This window comes from Maniola jurtina, chromosome 28 (assembly GCF_905333055.1).
Source record: "Maniola jurtina chromosome 28, ilManJurt1.1, whole genome shotgun sequence".
NCBI lineage: Eukaryota > Metazoa > Arthropoda > Insecta > Lepidoptera > Nymphalidae > Maniola > Maniola jurtina.
The window spans coordinates 6418542-6440112 of NC_060056.1; the positions used below are offsets into that span (position 1 = coordinate 6418542).

The following is a 21571-nucleotide window of genomic DNA, read 5'->3' on the forward strand; positions in this document are numbered from 1 at the left end:
ACACACACAAACTATCGCCTTTATAATATTACTAGCCGATGCCCGCGACTTCGCCCGCGTGGAATCAGGTTTTTGAAATCCCGTGGGAATTCTTTGATTTTCTGGGATAAAAAGTAGCCTATGTGCTAATCCAGGATATCATCTATCTCCATTCTAAATTTCAGCCAAATCCGTCCAGTAGTTTTTGCGTGAAGGAGTAACAAACATACACACACACACACACACACACACACACACACACACACACACACACACACACACACACACACACACACACACACACACACACACATACACATACAAACTTTCGCCTTTATAATATTAGTGTGATAGTGTGAAGTGTGATAGAGCAGGCGTTATTTTGCAGAAGTCCATGACATACAAGGAACCAAAAGCTTAATTTGCTATAATCCGCCAAACCAACGAAATCTGTATGAAATCTATATGTCTATGCATGTATATCTGTATAAGAAATCTGTATGTATCTGTCTGTGGCGGGCGGTGCATGTCGCATCATACAGATTTCTTTGGTTTGGCGGATTATAGCAAATTAAGCTTTTGGTTCCTTGTATGACACGAGGATAGACTGTAATATAATTCTAGTATAGTACCACCCTTATAAGTTACGCTGATGTATAGCTTGCGACAGGTTTTTTATTCAGATACAAGTTAGCCCTTGACTGCAATCTCACCTGGTGGTAAGTGATGATGCCGTTTAAGATGGAAGCGGGCTAACCTGGAAGCGGTATTGCAGCTTTTATTAAACCCCTTTGGTTTCTACACGGTATCGTACTAGAACGCTAAATCGCTTGGCGGCACGGGTTTGCCGGTAGGGTGGTAACTAGCCACGGCCGAAGCCTCCCACAAGACTATACCAGAGATTTAGAAATTATGAAATTCCAAACCCCTGCCGGGAATCGAACCCGCCACGGGTCAAAACTGAGACATGAAACTGAGCCGATCATTGATTTTTATGAACGACTCACGCTTGACAAAAAAATTGACTATACTAAAATTGTTTTCACACAAAAAACCTGACGGTTACTAAGACAGTTTCTCTGTATCTCCTATGGTTTTGGATTTCTCCATATTGTCTCAGTTAAAAAAACACGCTGTATACATACAGGTTTGGGGCCGCTATAAAAATGACTAATGAGACTTACCCTAGCGTTGGTGATGCCGCTGATGTCAGGGTACTCGTCCACCCCGTGCTCGCCGGTGTGCGCGCTCGCTGTAAACATGTCAGTCAGTATTTATATATGTACTATGCAAATATTCATATTTCAAAAAAAAAACTTTGAATGCCCCGATTCCAAAGGTCTGTGCGTCAATTTTGTTTTTACCTATGTCTGTTGGGAGGCTTAGGCCCTGGCTAGTTACTTGACTGTACTTACAAAATTTCTTTACAAGTGTAAATTAAAAATTTATAACACCCCCGACAAGTGAAGGTTACAGTAACTAGAAAAGAGCTGATAACTTTCAAACGGCTGAACCGATTTTCTTGGATCATAGCTAAGAACACTCTCGATCAAGCCACCTTTTTCAAACAAAAAAAACTATATTAAAATCGGTTCATTAGTTTAGGAGCTACGATACCACAGACAGATACACAGATACACAGACACATAGATACACTCGTCAAACTTATAACACCCCTCTTTTTGGGTCGGGGGTTAAAAATTAAAACGTACGAGCATAGTTGTCTGTTATACAGGGTGTAACCAGAACACTAGCAAAAACTAAGCTTTATACTAACCTAACCTGAACACAATCCAATCCCAATAACCTTAATAAACAAAATGCCTTATTTTGTAGTTTTAGCGATCTAGTATTTTTCAAACCAGCAATGTATAGCGTGCATAATTCGAGTCGATGCTCTACCTACTTACACAGAGTGGCCTACTTACACAATGTTCGTTGACCTCTAGCGTCAGCCAGATGTTTTATTTGCAATATATTGTGAACTTTTAAAAATACAGGATTTTTGCTTATTTTTTCGTAGTATCTTATCAGTGATCATCAATATTATCACCTGTCGTTGTTTTGTCTAGCGTTCTGGTTAAACCCTGTAACTACTACATTTCTAAAAAATTTGGAAATTGGACTACATTTACGGGGAGAAAAACGTTATCGCTTTTTAACCGACTTCAAAAAAGGAGGAGGTTCTCAATTCATTGGAATCTTTTGACGTGACAACGTCTTATAATTCGATAGAGCCGGCTGCACGCACGAAAAAACATGACTCATGCGGCGTTACCTCGCTCTGAGGCGTTCCATGTAAGGCTTGAAGTGCAAGCGAGAGCGCGGAACGAGCGACAAAGAAGCACAATCGACCTTTGTTGTCACGTTCAACTATCGTCAGTAAACCGACTTTACAGACAACCAATTTTTTTTTAAAATTTCCAACTGGACGATCCTCTTAAGGGGTTTACTCACATCGGCTCCTGGTCTCCATGGTCATGTCCTCGACGGGCTCGAACTCCGTGTCCGTGTCGAGGTCGTCGCTCGTCTACACATGCACGCACACATCAACACACGACTACATGCAATGGGGGCTATACAGGCTGATTCGTAGGTATCTTACATTTTATTTACACAAGTTTAAGAAATCTATTAAAACTATGCTCATGAGAAAAGCATATTACTATCGAAGATTATGTAAATGATAAAAGAGCGTGGATTTGACCTGCAGCTCGCTCCAGCAATGCGCGGGACTTTAATTACTTGTATACATGGCATAATATTGTATATCAAATCTTTGAAAAGAGCAACCGCCGAGTTTCTTGCTGGTTCTTCTCGGTAGGAAAGGCATTCCAAACCAGTGGTAGATGCTCTTGACGATTCAAAAGTACTTGTAAAAGTCTTATTGAATAAAAATATTTTGAATTTGAATTTATTTATTTTGATCATTATTTTAGTCCTTTGATGATGCTCATACGATCATCAAAAAAAAGGAGTAGGATGATAGAAAGGATGTAGAAAAAACTTCTTTCTTTAAATTTTTTAACTGAACTTCAGTGTTGTTACTTGTTAGGGTTCATTACCTCAAAAGAAAAAGGGAACCCATAAGGGTTCCCTTTTTCTTTTGTGAAGGATCACTTCGTTGTCTGTCTGTCTGTCGTGTCCATCAAGAAACCTATAGTGTACTTCCCGTTGACCTAGAATAAATTTGGCAGGTAGATAGGTCTTATAGCACAAATAAAGGAAAAAAAACGAAAAATTTGTGGTTACATCACAAAAAAAAATTATAATTATGTCCACACAATCATCAAATAGGATAAGGACGTCTCAAAAAAATAAGAAAATAAAGGAGTTCTTTATTCTGTCTAATGAGCATTTTATGAATATTATCTTGTGCATAATTTTGTTTTAATTATTTTATCTATGAATCAACCTGTATAACCTATATATGATCGACACCAAATTAGACAATACATCCGTTGACATAAAAACCCAAAAACACCCACAATTCAACGTTACATTTTTAATGTGTTAAAGGAGATCATTATTATTGGGCCTTTTCTGAAAGTGCCGGCCAACGAAAAAAAATGGTACGGATCGTTAGAACTAGCCATTTGGAGTAATAGTTAATATGGCAGAAAAGTTGTAGGATTGTTCTGAACCAAGTTATACAAGGTCGAAGATTCGTCATTTTCATACATTTTTTTGATTTCTAAAAGTGTTGGGAAACATAAAATAATGTTAGATATTGCTAGAACTAATGATTTGAAGCAATTGTCATTATGACGCGAAGGCTGTGGGGCCATTATATGTCGTGTTATACAAGTTATACAAAAAATGAATATACTTTGTATAATTAATTGTAACCGATTTTATGATTTTGTTACTGTTCTGATTGTTTTATACGAATTTGAATACACGTACAATTATTTTGACTCCCATGAAGTGCTGGATCAGCTGCAATGTGGACAAAATTCGTTTATACATACCTGGATTGTATGCGGCCTTGTAATACTAGGTGATCTCATCCAGCCATCTCCCAAACTTCTGCCACTGGGAATTGGGATATCTCCGGCGAGCTCTGTGATGAATGCACCATTTGGTTATACGTACTGTTCACCATAATAACTACGGGCTTGCTTCAGTCGATAGCTGCCCAAAGCAACCTGCGTCAATTCTTCTGGAACGTGAATCTAGGAAAGTCATTGAACGGAGGATGTCGGCTTCCATATCCTGGAAATGAGCTCTTCTTCTATTATAATTACATATTGTTTGTGATAACAAGTTCTGCTGAACTGTTTTGCTCATTGACCAGTTCATGGATTTTGTCAAGGAAATCACGTCTGTAGTACACGTTATTGTCTATCAGAACATGGTAGCTGTTTAGCGACGTTACCGCGATCCTGAAATAATCGATCACGTTACCTAATGCCCGGTCACTCTGATCAATCCTGAGCAAACGAAAATCTCTTTTAAAGCAATTGTTCATTACTTCCACAATCCAGCGGCAAATGGTAACAAGCTTAGATTTATTGGTTTGGTCAGTATTAGCTGGGTTTTGTTACTGGCATTTGTGCCACATAACCGCACACCTCAAGAAAGAAAGATTACCTCAAGATTGTTTATGGTATCTCTAAAACCATGGACTAAGATAAAAATCCAGTAAAAATCTTCTATATCATTTAAGGTATCATTTTAAATCTGGGCATTAGAAGTTGCTGCAGCGTGTAGATTATTGTTCCATCGCAACAAATATAAAGGCTTTTAGAGGTTTCGGAACTTGTGGTTAGGGTATGATTTTCACTGAAAAAAGAAAATAGTGCTTTTCTGAAGATATGTGTACATGCCTGTATCTGTCTGTACATGCTCTTTATAGATAGCCTTTCTTTCTTGAGGCATGTGGTTATGTGACACAAATGCTAGAAACAAAACATTTAAATGAAACCCAGCTAATTACTGACCAAATCAATAAATCTAAGCTTTTTACCATTTGCCGCTGGATGGTGGAAGTAATGAACAATTGCTTTAAAAGAGATTTTCGCTTGCTCAGGATTGATCAGAGTGACCGGGCATTAAGTAACGTGATCGATTATTTCAGGATCGCGGTAACGTCGCTAAACAGCTGCCATGTTCTGATAGACAATAACGTGTACTACAGACGTGATTTCCTTGACAAAATCCATGAACTGATCAATGAGCAAAACAGTTCAGCAGAACTTGTTATCACAAACAATATGTAATTATAATAGAAGAAGAGCTCATTTCCAGGCCATGGAAGCCGACATCCTCCGTTCAATGACTTTCCTAGATTCACGTTCCAGAAGAATTGACGCAGGTTGCTTTGGGCAGCTATCGACTGAAGCAAGCCCGTAGTTACTATGGTGAACAGTACGTATAACCAAATGGTGCATTCATCACAGAGCTCGCCGGCGATATCCCAATTCCCAGTGGCAGAAGTTTGGGAGATGGCTGGATGAGATCACCTAGTATTACAAGGCCGCGTACAATCCAGGTATGTATAAACGAATTTTGTCCACATTGCAGCTGATCCAGCACTTCGTGGGAGTCAAAATAATTGTATGTGTATTCAAATTCGTATAAAACAATCAGAACAGGTACAAAATCATAAAATCGGTTACAATTAATTATACAAAGTATATTCATTTTTTGTATGACTTGTATAACACGACATATAATGGCCCCACAGCCTTCGTGTCATAATGACAATTGCTTCAAATCATTAGTTCTAGCAATATCTAACATTATTTTATGTTTCCCAGCACTTTTAGAAATCAAAAAAATGTATGAAAATGACGAATCTTCGACCTTGTATAACTTGGTTCAGAACAATCTTACAACTTTTCTGCCATATTAACTATTACTCCAAATGGCTAGTTCTAACGATCCGTACCATTTTTTTTCGTTGGCCGGCACTTTCAGAAAAGGCCCAAAAATGTATGGAGCTAGAATGATCTCCTTTGATTTTTTATGTCAACAAACTGAAACACAAAATGGTAAAAAAATAAAATAGTTATAGACAAATCCCAACGATTTCATGCGAACGTCCAAAATTATTATTAGACCGACACAATCATGCCATGAGACTACAATAAATGGCCGAAAAAATCATTAATCACAATGATTTGCTAGAAACGTGCTTGAAAATAGCGTAAAAATATAATGACACCTTATCTTTTCCAACGAAATGGAAATTCCACTACAACTAATCAGTCTTCCTTAGCAACTTAGCTAGTACTTTCATAAGTTTTATAGGAAAAAAAAAGATTTTGACGAATTGAGATCATCCTTTTTGAAGTCGGTTAAATATTAAAGGCAGTGCTTTAATATTTAACCGACTTCAAAAAGGATGATCTCAATTCGTCAGAATCTTTTTTTTTTCCTATAAATTATGAAAGTACTAGCTGATGCCCGCGACTTCGTTCGCGTGGATGTAAGTTTCCAAAAAATCCCGTGGGAACTCTTTGATTTTCCGGGATAAAAAGTAGCCTATGTGCTACTTCAGGGTATAATCTAACTCCATTCTAAACAACCCAATCCGTTCAGTAATTTTGCGCGAATGAGTAACAAACATACACACACACATACAACTTTCGCCTTTATAATATTAGTGTGATTTTTTTATTTTATTTTTACCATCCTAAGTCACAAAAATATTTACACCTTACAATCGTTGGCTTTAGCTTAAACCACGTTGGTTCATAATTCATATGCTCGAGTCCTATCCTGAACCATATTTACATAATTACTAGTTTTAGTAGAGGTCAGTGGTTTAGATATATCTACATCATTGTTGGAATTTGCCTAAGGGTCTTTCCGTCATCCAAGGCTACACTATATTTACGCCATTTCCAATCTACCACATCCACCTATGACCTAACAACCCTACAGCCTATGAACAAACATGGGACGGACAGTCATGCCACAAATGAACCAACATATAAGTCGTATGAGCCAACATATAGTATGCCGTTCTCACATTTGCTCCTCGTTTCCAAAGTGTAGTGTTCGTCGAGTTCCACATCTTCAGGATCCAGTTCCTCTTCATCCTATAGATTCACCATTTTTTTCAGTATAAAAAATCCAAAATACATGGGACCTATAGAAATCTTTCTAACTTTCTAGTGCAATTGCGCATAAAAGTCCAGAAATCTAGAAATAGAAGGGGAGCACTATTCCTAACTTTTTTTTAATATTTCCCATCCAACTAAGCGCAACATAGCTAGTAGGTACGACAATTGTCCAACCGGACCTTCATAATGCATTTCTGGAAACCCCTTCGAACTGCATATACACACACTGTTCATGAGAACTGAGGCGAATGGTACCTCTCTCAGAGCATTGTACACAAGGAAGGTAGTTCCTTCGAAAGTTGAGTTCGAAAGCAGCGGAAACTAATACTTCTAACGCCATTAATTAAGAGGGGTCTCTCCGTCACTCGCTCTATACAAACGTAGTTCCAATTTCGTTTGAATATTAAGCAACCAAAGTCCATGAAATTTTGCAGACATATTCTAGAAACTAATATCTATGCCTGTGGTTTACCAGATTTCTGTTGAATATTCGGTTTCAAAGTTACGCGGTCTTAAAAATTCACATACAAATCTTTGAGCCCCTGTAATTTTAAAACTACATATTTTTAGAATAATCTAAAACACCACAGACACAGATATTAGTTTCTAGAATATGTCTGTTAAATTTCATGGACTTTGGTTGCTTAATATTCAAATGAAATTGGAACTACGATTGTATGAAGTAAGTGATGGAGAGAGCATAGGGGTAACATTTCCAGAAACCCCATGGGACTGATGAGCACGGTGCATCGATCTCTTTAAAAAATCTATTTAACAAGTGTAAATTAAAAATTTTCAACACCCCCGACAAATCATTTTCAAATAAATAATTATGTATATCTAGGCAACGTCCATCTTGACAGCTTGACATTTGTCAATTGACACTTGAATTTTATGAACCTAAGGGTTATCTAACCTTCTTTTCTACAAGAAAACTAGAAAATAGCTGATAACTTTTAAACGGCTGAACCAATTTTTTTGGATTATAGCTAAGAACACTCTCGATCAAGCCACCTTTCAAACAAAAAAAAGTAAATTAAAATCGGTTCATTCGTTTAGGCGCTACGATGCCACAGACAGATACACAGATACACAGATACACACGTCAAACTTATAACACCCCTCTTTTTGGGTCGGGGGTTAAAAACCACTATAACCAGTGGTGCCGCGTAAGAGTGGAGCAGATAGAAATAAACAACTCTTCATGGAGTTTTAGGGTAACATTTCCAGAAACCCCATGGAACTGGCGGCACATATCCTGTAAATACCTCTTCTGAGTAAGGCTACACGTAGAGAGAACAATTCAGATGGGCGTGCAGCTTATAAAAGCACTGCTTACCCTAGTTGGAACAGCTCAATGCTCGATATTCTTTGCCCTATCAGTAAATAGGTCCCTACTGAATTACTCCTATGTACGCCATTGGAAATGGGTTCAGTAAAAGGGGTTTAGGGATAAAATTTCCGGAAACCCCACGTGCATGGGGTCACATACTCTGTTCATGAGCACGGCACGGCGGATCTCCCTCACGGCGTCATAGACAAGGCGCGACGCGTCTATGAAGTCGTTCTCGTCCAGGCCTGCGCCCGCGCCGCCGCCCAGCGCCGACACCGCAGCATCCACTCGGACCGCGAACTTCGACATCACTGGAACAACACAAGAGTTACATTATAGTTTGAAAGAACTATCCACGGAGAGAAGTTAATATAGCGCTTTCTCTGTTACGTCATCATCATTATCATCATGATCAACCCATTGCCGGCCCACTACTGAGCACGGGTTTCTTCTATAAGAGTAAGAAGGGTTTAGGCCATAGTCTGCAACGATGCCAATGCGGATCGGCAGACTTCACACACCTATTAGAACATGGAGAACTCTCAGGCATGCGGGTTTCCTCACGATGTTGTCCTTCACCGTTAAAGCAAGTGATATTTACTTGTAAAAGTTTAATTGAATAAATATACTTTGGATTTGAAAAATTTGAATTTAATTGCTTAAAATGCACATAACTGAAAAGTTAGAGGAGCGTGTCCGGGATCGAACCCCCGACTTCCGATTAGGAGCCGGACGTTCTAACCACTAGGCTATTACAGCTTCTCTGTTACGTAATCCCATACAAATGACAAAGACAAAAAATCAGTGGACCAGTCACGAGTAGATGTTTTCCGAACTAACTGTTTTAGTTAGTCCTTGACTGCAATCTCACCTGGTGGTAAGTGATGAAGCAGTCTAAGATGGAAGCGGGCTAACCTGGAAGGGTTATGGCGGCTTTTATTTAACCCATACCTCTTTGGTTTCTACACAGCATTGTAAAGGAAAGCTAAATCGCTTGGCGACACGGCTCTGCCAGTAGGGTGGTGACTAGCCACGGCCGAAGCCTCCTACCAGACAAAGTTGACGGTTGATCACGATATTTTAGGATGCTCCGTAAAACATGCAGCTGGCCGTGATCTTTAGACCGCGAGACCTTGGGAATGAGTTATAAGTGTTATAACATAATACTGCCTGAGGTTAATATGTTTTTAAGGCCTATAACCCATGAATATTAATTTTGGTAACAAATGGTAATTCTATGACCATTTGTTATCAAAATCATTTTTATGTTGGTCAAAGTCATTCGATTTTATGAAGGACGATAACCTTTGCGGAGCCTTGCGATTTTCAACGATTAACTGATTAGCAATTAGCAAATATAAGCCTCAATAGCTCAACGGTTATAGGAGCAGATTGAAATCCGAAAGGTCGCCGGTTCAAACCTCACCCGTTGCACTATTATCGTACCCACTCCTAGCACAAGCTTTACGCATAGTTGGAGGGAAAAGGAAAATCCCTTTGGGGATGCCAACGGAACTCTATTACTAAGCCTACGCTGTTCGTCCATCTGTTATCACCCTACCTATTATGGTCCATGAGGTATAACCATACCTCATAAACCTTAATAAAGAGGTAGAGAGTTGTCAGTGCGTATTTCTGTGCCGCCATTAAAAAAAAAATTCAAGATAACGATTTTCATAATGGCCATCAAGGAAAATTAAGTGTTAAGTATATCTTGTACAATGATACGGAACCCTTCAGGAATTTGTTGGCAGTCATAAGTACAACGGAAAACCCCTTAAAGTTTCCAGTAGGCACTTCTTCAGTATACCTACTCGCTCCTGAGGCTTATCTGGCTTAAGAGGGGTCTCTCCGTCACTCGCTCCATACAAACGTAGTTCGTCTCTCATTGGAATACCAACCAATCATACTCAATCGGATTTTGTAGAAACGTTCCGGGAACTTAATATCTATGCCTGTGGTTTTCCAGATTTCCATTAAAATATTCGGTTTCAAAGTTACGCGGTCTTATAAATTCACATACAAATCTTTGAGACCCTGTAATTTTAAAACTACATATTTTTAGGAAAATCTAAAACACCATAGATATTAGTTTCTAGAATATGTCTGCAAAATTTCATGGACTTTGGTTGTTTAATATTCAAATGAAATTGGAACTACGATTGTATAGAGTAAGTGACGGAGAGAGCCTGTTAAGCTATGCTCTCACGAGGCGGCTCGACTGATACCACGTCTCAGATACCCAGAGGGCGGTGGGAACAAAGATAAAGCTCTCGAGATGCAGAAGATTGCAACTATGTAATCTGTTGGACGTTACGCAAGCTGTGGAAACACACGCGGGGATATTCGGGACCGGACCGCAGAGTTGCTATTCGAATAATTCAAAACTTTACAGAGTTGTTTCATTGATCTGAGAGCCCACCGCATTATTATCTCAAGGAAACTTCTGTAATTATGTGAATAATGGAATGAAGCCACAGCTTTCATCCATGAGGAAATACGACATAAAATGAGAGACTTGTGTTACTTATTTTTGGAAACACAAAACGCGGCCTAAAAGTGCGAAACATTGTCCCGTGTCTGACACAAATACTCGAGTAAGAAAGAAGATAATACAATCTTGATTCCTTAATCTTGAGTTTTGACCCAAAACATACCAAAGTTACTTTTATCATTGTAGTTTAGTTTAGTCACTGGGAAAGTGAAGATAGTTTGGACGTAATATTTACTTTAATTTTAAGTAACAAAGTTAATCTGATTACAGTTAATTTTTAGGTGCAACAAGTGTAAATTAAAAATTTATAACACTCCCGACAAGTGCCTTAAGGTTACAGTAACTAGCAAAGAGCTGATAACTTTCAAACGGCTGAACCGATTTTCTTGGATTATAGCTAAGAACACTCTCGATCAAGCCACCTTTTCAAACAAAAAAAAAACTAAATTAAAATGGGTTCATTAGTTTCGGAGCTACGGTGCCACAGACAGATACACAGATACACACGTCAAACTTATAATACCCCTCTTTTTGGGTCGGGGGTTAAAAAGATATGCTCATGTATTAGTTTAGTTTTTTATAGATACAGATATTATTGTGACCGTACGTAATAGTTTAGTTTCAAAAAACAAAGTTTAGTTTTGATATGTTGATAAAATTTTACATAAAGAAAATATTTTCAGAAGTAAAATAAAAACCACAAACACTAAAAATAAAGAAATAATTTAATTTATTACGTAAGAAAGTTTAAGTAACAATACATATTTGATGGGTGTAGTACATCTTATATACAGTGTGTTTTTTTTTTACTGGGAAAGTATGGGGAAATCTAAAACCATAGCCTCCTATGGTACAGGGAAACTGTCTTAGGAACCATTAGATCTTTTTATATAAAAACAATTTTGACGTAGTCAACTTTTTGGTCAAGCGTGAGTCGTCCATAAAAATCAATGAGATTGACTACAAATTTTTTTAATGCCGATCGGCTCAGTTTTAACCCGGGGCCGTTTCGATTCCCGGTAGGGGTTTGGAATTTTCTAATTTCTAAATCTCTGGTATGGTCTGGTGGAAGGTTTCGGCCGTGGCTAGTTACCCCCCCTACCGGCAAAGCCGTGTCGCCAAGCGATTTAGCGTTCTTATGGTACCTAAGATAGTTTCCCTGTATCTCCTGTGATTTTGGATTTCTCCATACTGTCCCAGTTAAAAAAACACACTGTATAGTGTAGATAATAGTGTAGTTATTAGTAAAGCAAAGATGTGGTTGATACTCTACCTAGTTGTATTGGTTGGTACAAGTGAAGGCAGAGAGCGTTTGGACCCTCTGGTTCAGACCAGTCAGGGTCTAGTGAGGGGTCAAAGGGGAGAAGATGGTGACTATTACATGTTCCTTGGTATACCATATGGACAAGTGGACCAGACTAACCCTTTTGGAGTAAGTATTGTTTAGTTTGGTCCGAAAAGAAAGAGAACTTGTGTCCACCATCTTGCGAATGAAGCTCGTTTTCTTTGGGCATTCACAGAGAGGAGGACAATTATCATTCCCAAGATTAGTGTTGGAAGGGAGAATTGCAGGCAAAAGAGCTCAAGGTCACCAAAGACGCAAATGGTTGGACGATATAAGCGGGTGGAAAGGGCTTAGTTACTCGAAGTTGAAAGAGACGGCTTTAAATAGAGAAGCTTTTCGGATGATGATCGCCAAACTTAGTTTCGAACAAGGCACGCGATGATGATGATGATTGTTTAGTTTGACGATCTTCTTATCACTGATAAAACATTTTTTTCAAAGGATCAAATTGATATAGTTAATCGGGTTGCGAAGCTGAAGTAGTGATGAGCAAGATACATAGTTCGGAAAGCCGATAGACCTTGGGGTCCCAAGGTACTGTTGAGACCTCGCACAGGAAAGAGCAGTCTTGGATGACTCCCTACTAGGTGGACAGAGACAGCCAACGAGTCTATGGAAATTGCTGTATAATGGCGGCGCAAGACCATGGTGTGCGGAAACCCTTATAAGAGAGCTTTGTCCAACCGTGGATGACTATTAGTAGATGATAATGATGAAATTGGCGCATGATTGTAATTTTTGATAGTAAGCAGTCTAAGGCGCAAGGCACACCGGAAGCGTGGAGGTGCGGCTTCTTTCTTTCCCAGACCATACCCGGCAATGCTGCCAGCTTGATGGACACCTCTGGCTCAGAAGTTTAACCAGGGGCTCGATTGACGACATTGTTTCGGAAAAACCATAATTATGTATTTTTAAATATTGACACTTATATCCTAATTTAGCTAATAATTAACATAATTTTCAGGTTTCAACTCCGCATCAAAAATTCGACGACATCTATGAAGCAAACGACGACTCTTCCATATGTCCTCAAGTTCAAGATTTTACCAACGACGTAATCGGCACATTGGACTGCCTGCGTCTTAACATATACGTGCCAGCCAAGGCTTCATCAAGAAACAGGTTGGCTGTGTTGGTTTATATCCACGGCGGTGCATTCAACACTGGTTATTCAACAAGGACCAACTATGGCCCCAAACATTTGGTCAAACATGATGTGATTTTAGTACAAGTGAATTATAGACTTGGTCCATACGGTTTCCTATGTTTGGGGACGGAAGAAGTCCCTGGCAACCAAGGTATAAAAGACCAGCTACTCGCTTTGAGATGGATTAAGGATAATATAGCTTCATTTGGCGGTGATAGTAACAAAATAACAATAATGGGTGAAAGTGCAGGGGCCAGTTCGGTTGAATTACACCTTCTATCCAAACAAGAGAAGTTATACAACAAGGCTATACTTCAAAGTGGTACTTTGTTAAAACCAAGTGGTATTGATGACACTGATGTGACACCAGCATTACAAATCACTGATAAACTAGGGTTTACAACAGATGATGTGACTGAAGCACTGAATTTTATAAAACAAGCTGATCCAAAGTTGTTAATAGGAGCATACTCTGAACTATCGCTTAATTTACGTGCTTGCGTCGAAAAACAAATCGAAAATACAGAAAGTATTATAACTGAACATCCTATAAATCTTAACATACCAAAAATAAGAGGAATGCCTATTTTAGTGGGATACAACAGCATGGAAGCATTGCTAATAGATAATAATAAACCTAAGGATTATTTTAAAGATCCGAATTTTTTTAAAGACACTATAGCCCAGACTTTTAATATTGATGAAGATTTAGAAGAAGATATCGATCTTGTTAGAAATTTTTACGTAGGAGACGAGGAGTTGACTGAAGATGTGAGATCGGATATAATAGATTTCGAATCAGATTTCTACTACAACTATCCTATACAATGGAGTATTGGAAAGTATCTTGACAATAGAGCCGGGAATGTTTACCAATATCTTTTTTCTTATGAGGGAGGAAGAAATTATATCAAGAATAAATTCAATATAAGTCTAGACGGGGTTGGTCATGGGGATGAGCTCGGTTATCTGTTTCATATGTCAGGAAACGAAGGAATACCGTCGGATGAAGACCAGCTAATGATTGACAGGATTACAACACTTTGGACAAACTTTGTGAAATATGGGTAAGATGTGATTTTTCCACCTATTTTCTTTTGTTTTACCTCCTAGCCCTAGCTTCTTCTTCTTCTCTCTGGGCTGGTTTCCGCACTTAAACGTTTCCGTCTGTTGTGCGTGCGTTGCCCCTCCCCGCCGAAGTCTTCACTCCAGCCATCCAAGCTCGCTCCAGAAGCCGAGTAGACCGCCCAGGTTGCCGAGGACTGAAGTGAGGTTGGGTATCCCTAGCTTATTGATGAGCTTATTGATGACTTCCCAGGGGCAGTGGTAAGCGCCGAACCAGAGACCAGAGAGAACTAGAGAGAGTAAACGCTCGGTTTTATCGTGAATCGACATCTGTCAAATATAGGTTTTTGATCACTAGGAGTGACGTGTGAAATCAAAAATTTAAAATACAATATTATGTAGTTATGAATATTATATCGTTATGAGTTAAAAACTACCATACTCCTTTTAAATTAGCCTGCTTTCATCTAGATTTCATATCGTCAGTAACCACCAAATGAGAAATATCTTTGGGATTCTCCGTTGGCTGGTTAACTATGACTTTATTAACCTAAGCGCTAGATATCATTCCATCATTAGGTATAATCGCTAGATATAGTATGTCATTAAGATATTTATTTTCGTCTCTTTGCAGAGATCCTACGCCGGAGACAACGGAGTTGCTACAACAGAAATGGCTGCCGGTCACCAACAGCACTGTCAACTACCTGAGCATAGACTCCGAGTTGGTGATGAAGAAGAGACCTTTCAAAGCCAGGCTGGCGTTCTGGAAGCTGTTCTTTAAGACCAACCGGGAGAAGCTGCGGGGACTGAATTAGAATTAAATAGCTTTATATTTATGATAAATTATTTGTTGTTTTAAATAAATTATTAATTATTTACAAGCAAGTATTCATTATCAGCAGTAATTAGCACTCAAATATATACACCTGCTTTTCGAACCGGTGCAGTGCGAAGTTAGAATTTTGATATATCATGGAGAACCATAATTATTATGTTGGTCTATACAGGTGAATTCACAGGGAAGGACTGACTTGTAATATAATGAAACGGTTCGTGCAAAAAAAAATTCAAACGAAAAATAAAACCAACTTCAAAAACCACAAGCACTAAAAAGTAAAAAATAATTTTTGTTTCTACACGTGTAATGTATGTATGAAGTCGAGCAAACATGATAAAAGAAACTAGAAATCCAAGTGTGAAGATATTCATCAGATCTTCATCAAATTTATATGGGACCACCTGCAAAGTATACCCTTTCAATCAAAAAAAAAAAATCCAAATTGGTCCAGGCGTCTTTGAGTAATCGGGGAACATACATTAAAAAAAAAAAAGATTCCGTCGAATTGAGAACCTCCTCCCTTTTTTGAAGTCGGTTAAAAACGAGCAGATTGGAGGTCAATCACATAAGAATGTCAAGGTTTATGGTTTCTCCCTGTTCTGTGGTAGAACGATGAAGGAGGAACCGAGTTGTGAAGTTTCTGAGCACACCCTCTACTTTCACGTCAGCCTAATACTTGACATATCGTCGATTCAGGGCCCAACCAAAAGTTTCCACACTCAAGTTCATTCTGTCGAAAACTCCCACTCTATAATAGCTTCTAGTAGAAAGCTCTCTCTCACTAGTTCACACTGACTTAGATACTATCAAGTCCTGTCATAGATAAAAACATAAAGATTTCTATTCTATCTATCAATCACTATTGTGATAATTGAGATAAACATCTGAACAACATGATATTAGGTAATGTACTTCAAGTTACATCAAATGGTAGTGAAACTTGGTAGTGGTAAGATGTTAAAAATACCTCTTCTGATATTAATCTTGGGTTATGCCGAAGCTAAGGTCAGGGTAGATCCCTTGGTGCAAACTGGCCAGGGTCTGATCAGAGGCCTGGAGGCGGAGGATGGAGATTATTCCATGTTCATGGGAATTCCCTATGGAAAAGTCAAGAAGGATAACCCTTTTGGGGTAAGTGGATTTTTTAAATTCATTATAGGCAAGCGCTCGACCACAATTATATCTGATGGAAACTGATGATGTGGCCCAAGATGGGACGCGCTTACCTAGAAGATGCTTATTCACTCTTGTTTTAAAGATACCCGGATTGTAATTTGTGGGAAACACAGACCGCGGAAGAGTATTCCAAACCTTAGCCATGCGTATGAAGAATGATCATGCATAAAGTTTTGTGCGTGTAGAAGGGAATGATGATATGACCTAAAACCATTCTTCTTCTGAGAGGAGCCTGTCCTCAGTAGTAGGCCGGTTTGATGGTGACTGTGATGATTTGACTTTTGTAGTTAAACTTAACAAATCTACATAATATTATACACATGATGTTAACTGTTTTTCAGGCAGCGGAACCGTATCCAAAATTCGACCAAATTTTCAATGCCATTGACGACAGTGCGATATGTCCTCAGAGGGAAAAGTTCAACAACACCCTCACAGGAACCCTAGATTGCCTCCACCTCAACATCTACGTCCCCAACAAGGCTAGTTCTAGAAACAAGTTACCAGTTCTAGTCTGGATTCACGGGGGAGGTTACTCTACTGGCTTCGCCGGGAGGTATACCTTCGGTCCGAAATTCTACGTCAGAAACGACATTATTTTAGTTACCATGAACTATAGATTGGGTGCATATGGATTCATGTGTCTGGACACACCAGATATACCAGGAAACCAGGGGTTGAAAGATCAGAGATTAGCTTTGAGATGGATTAAGAATAACATAGCATCGTTTGGTGGAGATGTCAACAAAATAACTCTAATGGGGCAAAGTGCGGGTAGTGCTTTAGTAGAATTACAGTTAATGGCGAAGCAAGAGAGGTTATTCAGCCAAGTGATTTTACAAAGTGGCTCAGCGTTCGGTCCGTGGACTATTAATTCATCGGATGTAACCGCACCTTTGAAGTTAGCTGAAAAATTGGGACATGCAACGGAAGATTTGGACGAAGCAATAACATTCTTAGCGGAAACAGATCCTAAATTAGTTATAGCAGCAAGTGAAGAGTTCATTAAATTTCGACCATGTTTGGAAAAGGAATTTAATGTTGTAGAGGGTATCCTAACTGAGCATCCTTTAGTAGCTGAGATGACGAATGTTAGGAATACTAAAGTGCTAGCTGGATTTATTAGTAAGGAGCAGTTGGTGGCTTATGCTGATAAACCAGCAAGTTATTTTGAAGATTTGAATGTATTTAGTTCTATAAGAAGTACTTTTATAATCGATGACGATGAAGATAATTTTCAATCTATGGAGGATATTGTTCGTCGGTTTTATATAGGTAAGAAGCTTTTGATTCGCTATCGCAAAAGTTTTGAGTGTAAATGGAAAGTATGTGTAGATCTGTGCCTAAATACACAAGTAGTAAAAACTGGACCAACCTTATATGAAAGAGAAGCCCAAATAAATGATACCTATTAACCTAAATAAATCTTAATTCTTATCTAATTAAGATCATTAAAACATCAGATTCAAAAAACAACAAAAGACAACGGTATTGTTACCGGTCAGGTTGGTCAAGACTGCGAGCCAGCCGCGAGAATTTGTTACGGCAAAATATTTGCATTTGGTTTTAGCAGTAGCATATTTATATTTAGAACCTTCGTACCTACATCTTGTGTTTTTTTAGAATCACTACCCAAATTATAAATGCGAAAGTGTGTTTGCTTGTCGGTTTGTTCTTTAATCACGTCACAATGAAGCAATGGATCGACGTGATTGTTTGGATTGTTTTAGTTAAAAACATGAAGAGTGACATACTCGTAGGTTAATTTTTATCCCAGTCAATCAAAGAGTTTCTAAGGGATTTTTAAAAATCTAAGTCATTTATTCAAATAAACTTTTACGAGTGTTTTTTTATCGATGAGTGAATATGAAACTTCCTATTGGAGATATGATACGAGTCGATTTGTTTTGAAGCAATTATGATCAATTTTCAGGGGACGAGGAAGTGACAGAGGCTGTCCGCTGGAACCTGATGGAGTTTGAATCGGACTGGTTCTTCAACTACCCAGCTCAGAGGTCCATCGACAACTACCTGGAGAAAGGCGCTTCGGATATCTTCTACTATGTATTTTCTTACAGTGGTGGAAGGTAATTTATGTGACTATGAGTAAAAAATTTCTTTTATAAGACTTAGCGTTTACGACAAATGGTTACAGAAGAAAAACTAAGTTAAGTTTGACTACTGCACATCAACCACAATCGCAATCGTTTCCTAATGACTGACCCTTTATATCTACAATACAATATGTCGTTAAACCACGAAATAAGCTTAAAATGTATGGCGAGAATTTCGAAAATTTCTACAGTAAGCCCAATAGCGCACTAGCGGCCAGAGACGCTTTTTAGTTTGACAGATAAAATCGAAGGCAAGGCGTACGATGTAGTCGAAGGTGACCAATTAGAATAGCAAATTTCATACATAAATGTCATAAATGCGTTTCCTACATCCATCACACTCGCATGTGAGGCGCTAGGATCGCAGCCGCGAGTCGAACTCAATTAGTAGAATAGCAAATGTGCTACATCTAAGGTAACGTCCTAAGTGCAACCGATGTAAATATTATTTTACACTAGAGAATCACACACATGGCCGCTAGTGCGCTATTGGGCTATTTAAACAACTTTGATGCAAGGCTTAGATCTATAGAGCGTGCTTTAACTACGCTTAGACTTAAATTTTAGTGAAAACGAGACAGACCTATGCCCACGGTATAACGCTATCTGGTTTTATCAGTTTCTAAGTCTGAACAAAGTCAAATTGCGCTGTATAGATCTCAACCTTAGATCCTACAAAAGAACGCAGATAATATAAAAAACCAGTCAAGTGCGAGTCGGACTCGCATACGAAGGATTCCAAACCATCATACAAGAAAATGTACTTTTTTTAATTTATAAAACAGTCATTTGGAAGTATTTATTACTAGCCGATGCCACACAAACACACACACACACACACACACACACACACACACACACACACACACACACACACACACACACACACACACACACACACAAACTTTCGCTTTTATAATATTATTTAGAATATATAGAATATAGATATATAGATTTGTTGTTATAGCGGCATCAGAAATAAATACACATTCAATAAAAATTTTAACTCTCTACCTATTGAGCTTCACGAGACATAGCCCCCTGACAGAAAGACGGAGGGACGGACAGCGGAGGCTTTGGGAATTGAAATTCAACATTGTAAGAATTCAACATTTTGCAACTCCAAAATTCAACATTTTAGGAATTCAACATTTTGGACCTGAAGGCTTAGTAATAGGGTCCAGAGTATGGAACCCAAAAAAAATACATACATTCGAAATTTTAGCAATGACGCATGGAAAAAAACAAATATTAATATTGTTTCAGGAATCGTGCAAAAAGTCGGTTCAATGTGACCGCGGAAGGCGCCTCGCACGGCGACGAGCTGGGCTACCAGTTCGACATGGCGCTATACAAGGAGACACCCTCCGCTGAAGACCAGAGGATCATCGACCAGGTCACCACGCTCTGGGCTAACTTCGTTAAATACGGGTAAAAAGAACTATGGGTAGAATTAGAAATTAGGAGACCCATAGAAGAACAAGAAGAAATGACTCAATGAGTCGCAAAGCTGAAATGGAAATAGGCCAGTCAAAAAAGATTTTATATTAAAGAAAGGAAAAAGAAACTCTTTCTTAAAAGAGTTTAATTTATCTACTTTCAGAGACCCAACACCAGAAACTTCAGAGCTGTTACCCGTCAAATGGACCCCAGTAACGAAGGACACATACACATACATGGATCTGGACAAACAACTGTCAGTCAAGAGGCGCCCCTACAGCCACAGGATGGCCTTCTGGCAGCTGTTCTTCAAGAGCAACTGGCATAGGCTGAAGGCTACTGGCATCTATTATAAGTAACTTTGAGAAAGTGCTAATAAATAGTTTAAGTTTATGATTGTTTTTATGCTGTCAAGGGCTTGTCAAAATGTTTGAATATACTGACCGCAGCCGGTAGTAGAGCAACTTGAACTAAACGAGAAAAAAGCAATTTCTCCCTCGTTTTATTTTAAGACACATTCCTGTCTTTTATATTTGTCATTGTAACCGAAATCTAAAATTCGACAGGCTAAACTTACTCCAGGCAGTTTTGTAAATCACAATTAAAACTGGACATAGTGAATCTCCTTGTATGACTCCAACAAAAACATCTAATCTGCTACCAGTAAAGAGTACTCCAGTCACTTAGGGCACGTCCAAAGGCCCACAGCGGGCTACAGTGACAGAATGACCTTGGAGGTATTCTAATTCCTACTAATACTATAAATGCGAAAGTGTGTCTGTCTGTCAGTCTGCTAACTTTTCACCACCCAACAGTTTAACCGATTCTGATGAAATTAGGTACAGAGGTAGCTTATATCCCGGGGAATATAACATAGATTGGCGGTCAGGAAGCTGTTTTATAAAACGAACCAGGGGAGACTTAGGGGACTGAACAAAAACTAAATAGTTTTATGTTTATATTAAATTATTTGTTTTGTTTTAAATAAATTATTATTTACAAGCTAGTTTTAAAGTAAAAACGGGCAAAAGGGTCACCTTATGTTATGTAAACTACTGCCCATGGACATTTGCAGGACCAGACTAACCGAATGCATTGCCGTCCTTTCAGGAATTTGTTGATCCGTCCCTTGAATAATCCCATGTTAAAATTTAATGGGAACACAGCCGAAGGGAGTTGGGGCCACAGTTTGCATGTGCGTGGAAAAAAAAACTGGCACAACGGGCGGTCGAAATGCACCAGGCACCCCGGTGGTGAGGGTAGAAAAAAGACGATGGAATAAGGTCAACTCCTCAGAACACTTTTCACTATAAAGGTGATAAAAGCAAGTTCCGTATTCTAACGGCATTCTCGGCAGTAGTTAGCAGTCAGATATGAAAACTGGCTTTCCGAACCGGTACGTGGTAGAATCTTGATATAATATTATGAGAGCCATACGTACGAATACTTACTAATATTATAAATGCGAAAGTGTATTTGTAGTGATTTCTAGTTTGCCTGTGTGTAAATCACCGATTTTTTTGGTGATCGGAAATATATTGAGAAGCTACTGTAAGAATATCTA

At 38.7% G+C, this 21571-nt stretch overlaps 3 protein-coding genes across 10 annotated transcripts in view; 2 read left to right on the forward strand and 1 right to left on the reverse strand.

The window, feature by feature from the left end:
- The window catches only part of LOC123879372 (catenin alpha), an 87254-nt gene that overhangs the window by 13584 nt on the left and 52099 nt on the right, over positions 1–21571 (reverse strand). The window contains exons 16-18 of the mRNA XM_045927042.1: positions 8545–8696; positions 2437–2509; positions 1164–1231 (exon numbers count right to left, since the gene is read on the reverse strand). Of these exons, the coding sequence (XP_045782998.1) occupies positions 1164–1231; positions 2437–2509; positions 8545–8696 (293 nt within the window). The remainder of the gene's footprint in view (positions 1–1163; positions 1232–2436; positions 2510–8544; positions 8697–21571) is intronic.
- Positions 11076–15313, forward strand: LOC123879350 (acetylcholinesterase-like). Of its 8 annotated transcripts, none has more exons than XM_045927008.1 (4): positions 11076–11103; positions 12101–12311; positions 13189–14438; positions 15071–15313. In XM_045927008.1, exons 2-4 carry the CDS (start codon positions 12135–12137, stop codon positions 15252–15254), a joined length of 1611 nt encoding a protein of 536 aa, XP_045782964.1. In that variant the 5' UTR covers positions 11076–11103; positions 12101–12134; the 3' UTR covers positions 15255–15313. The 8 variants fall into 8 exon arrangements, with proteins under 8 accessions (XP_045782964.1, XP_045782969.1, XP_045782967.1 ...); XM_045927013.1 differs by having other exon boundaries at positions 12125–12311; XM_045927011.1 differs by having other exon boundaries at positions 11082–11103; positions 12106–12311.
- LOC123879354 (cholinesterase-like) lies at positions 16106–20002 on the forward strand. Its single transcript, XM_045927019.1, has 4 exons — positions 16106–16408; positions 16795–17728; positions 18387–18540; positions 19834–20002. The coding sequence occupies exons 1-4, from the start codon at positions 16184–16186 to the stop codon at positions 20000–20002; spliced, it is 1482 nt and encodes a 493-aa protein (XP_045782975.1). The 5' UTR covers positions 16106–16183.

Coding starts and splice junctions, on each gene's coding strand:
- LOC123879350 (XM_045927008.1), top strand. CDS start 12,135: ATGTGGTTGATACTCTACCTAGTTGTATTGGTTGGTACAAGTGAAGGC. Junction 12,312..13,188: donor ACCAGACTAACCCTTTTGGA/GTAAGTATTGTT, acceptor CATAATTTTCAG/GTTTCAACTCCGCATCAAAA. Junction 14,439..15,070: donor ACAAACTTTGTGAAATATGG/GTAAGATGTGAT, acceptor GTCTCTTTGCAG/AGATCCTACGCCGGAGACAA.
- LOC123879354 (XM_045927019.1), top strand. CDS start 16,184: ATGTACTTCAAGTTACATCAAATGGTAGTGAAACTTGGTAGTGGTAAG. Junction 16,409..16,794: donor AGAAGGATAACCCTTTTGGG/GTAAGTGGATTT, acceptor ACTGTTTTTCAG/GCAGCGGAACCGTATCCAAA. Junction 18,541..19,833: donor TTTTCTTACAGTGGTGGAAG/GTAATTTATGTG, acceptor ATATTGTTTCAG/GAATCGTGCAAAAAGTCGGT.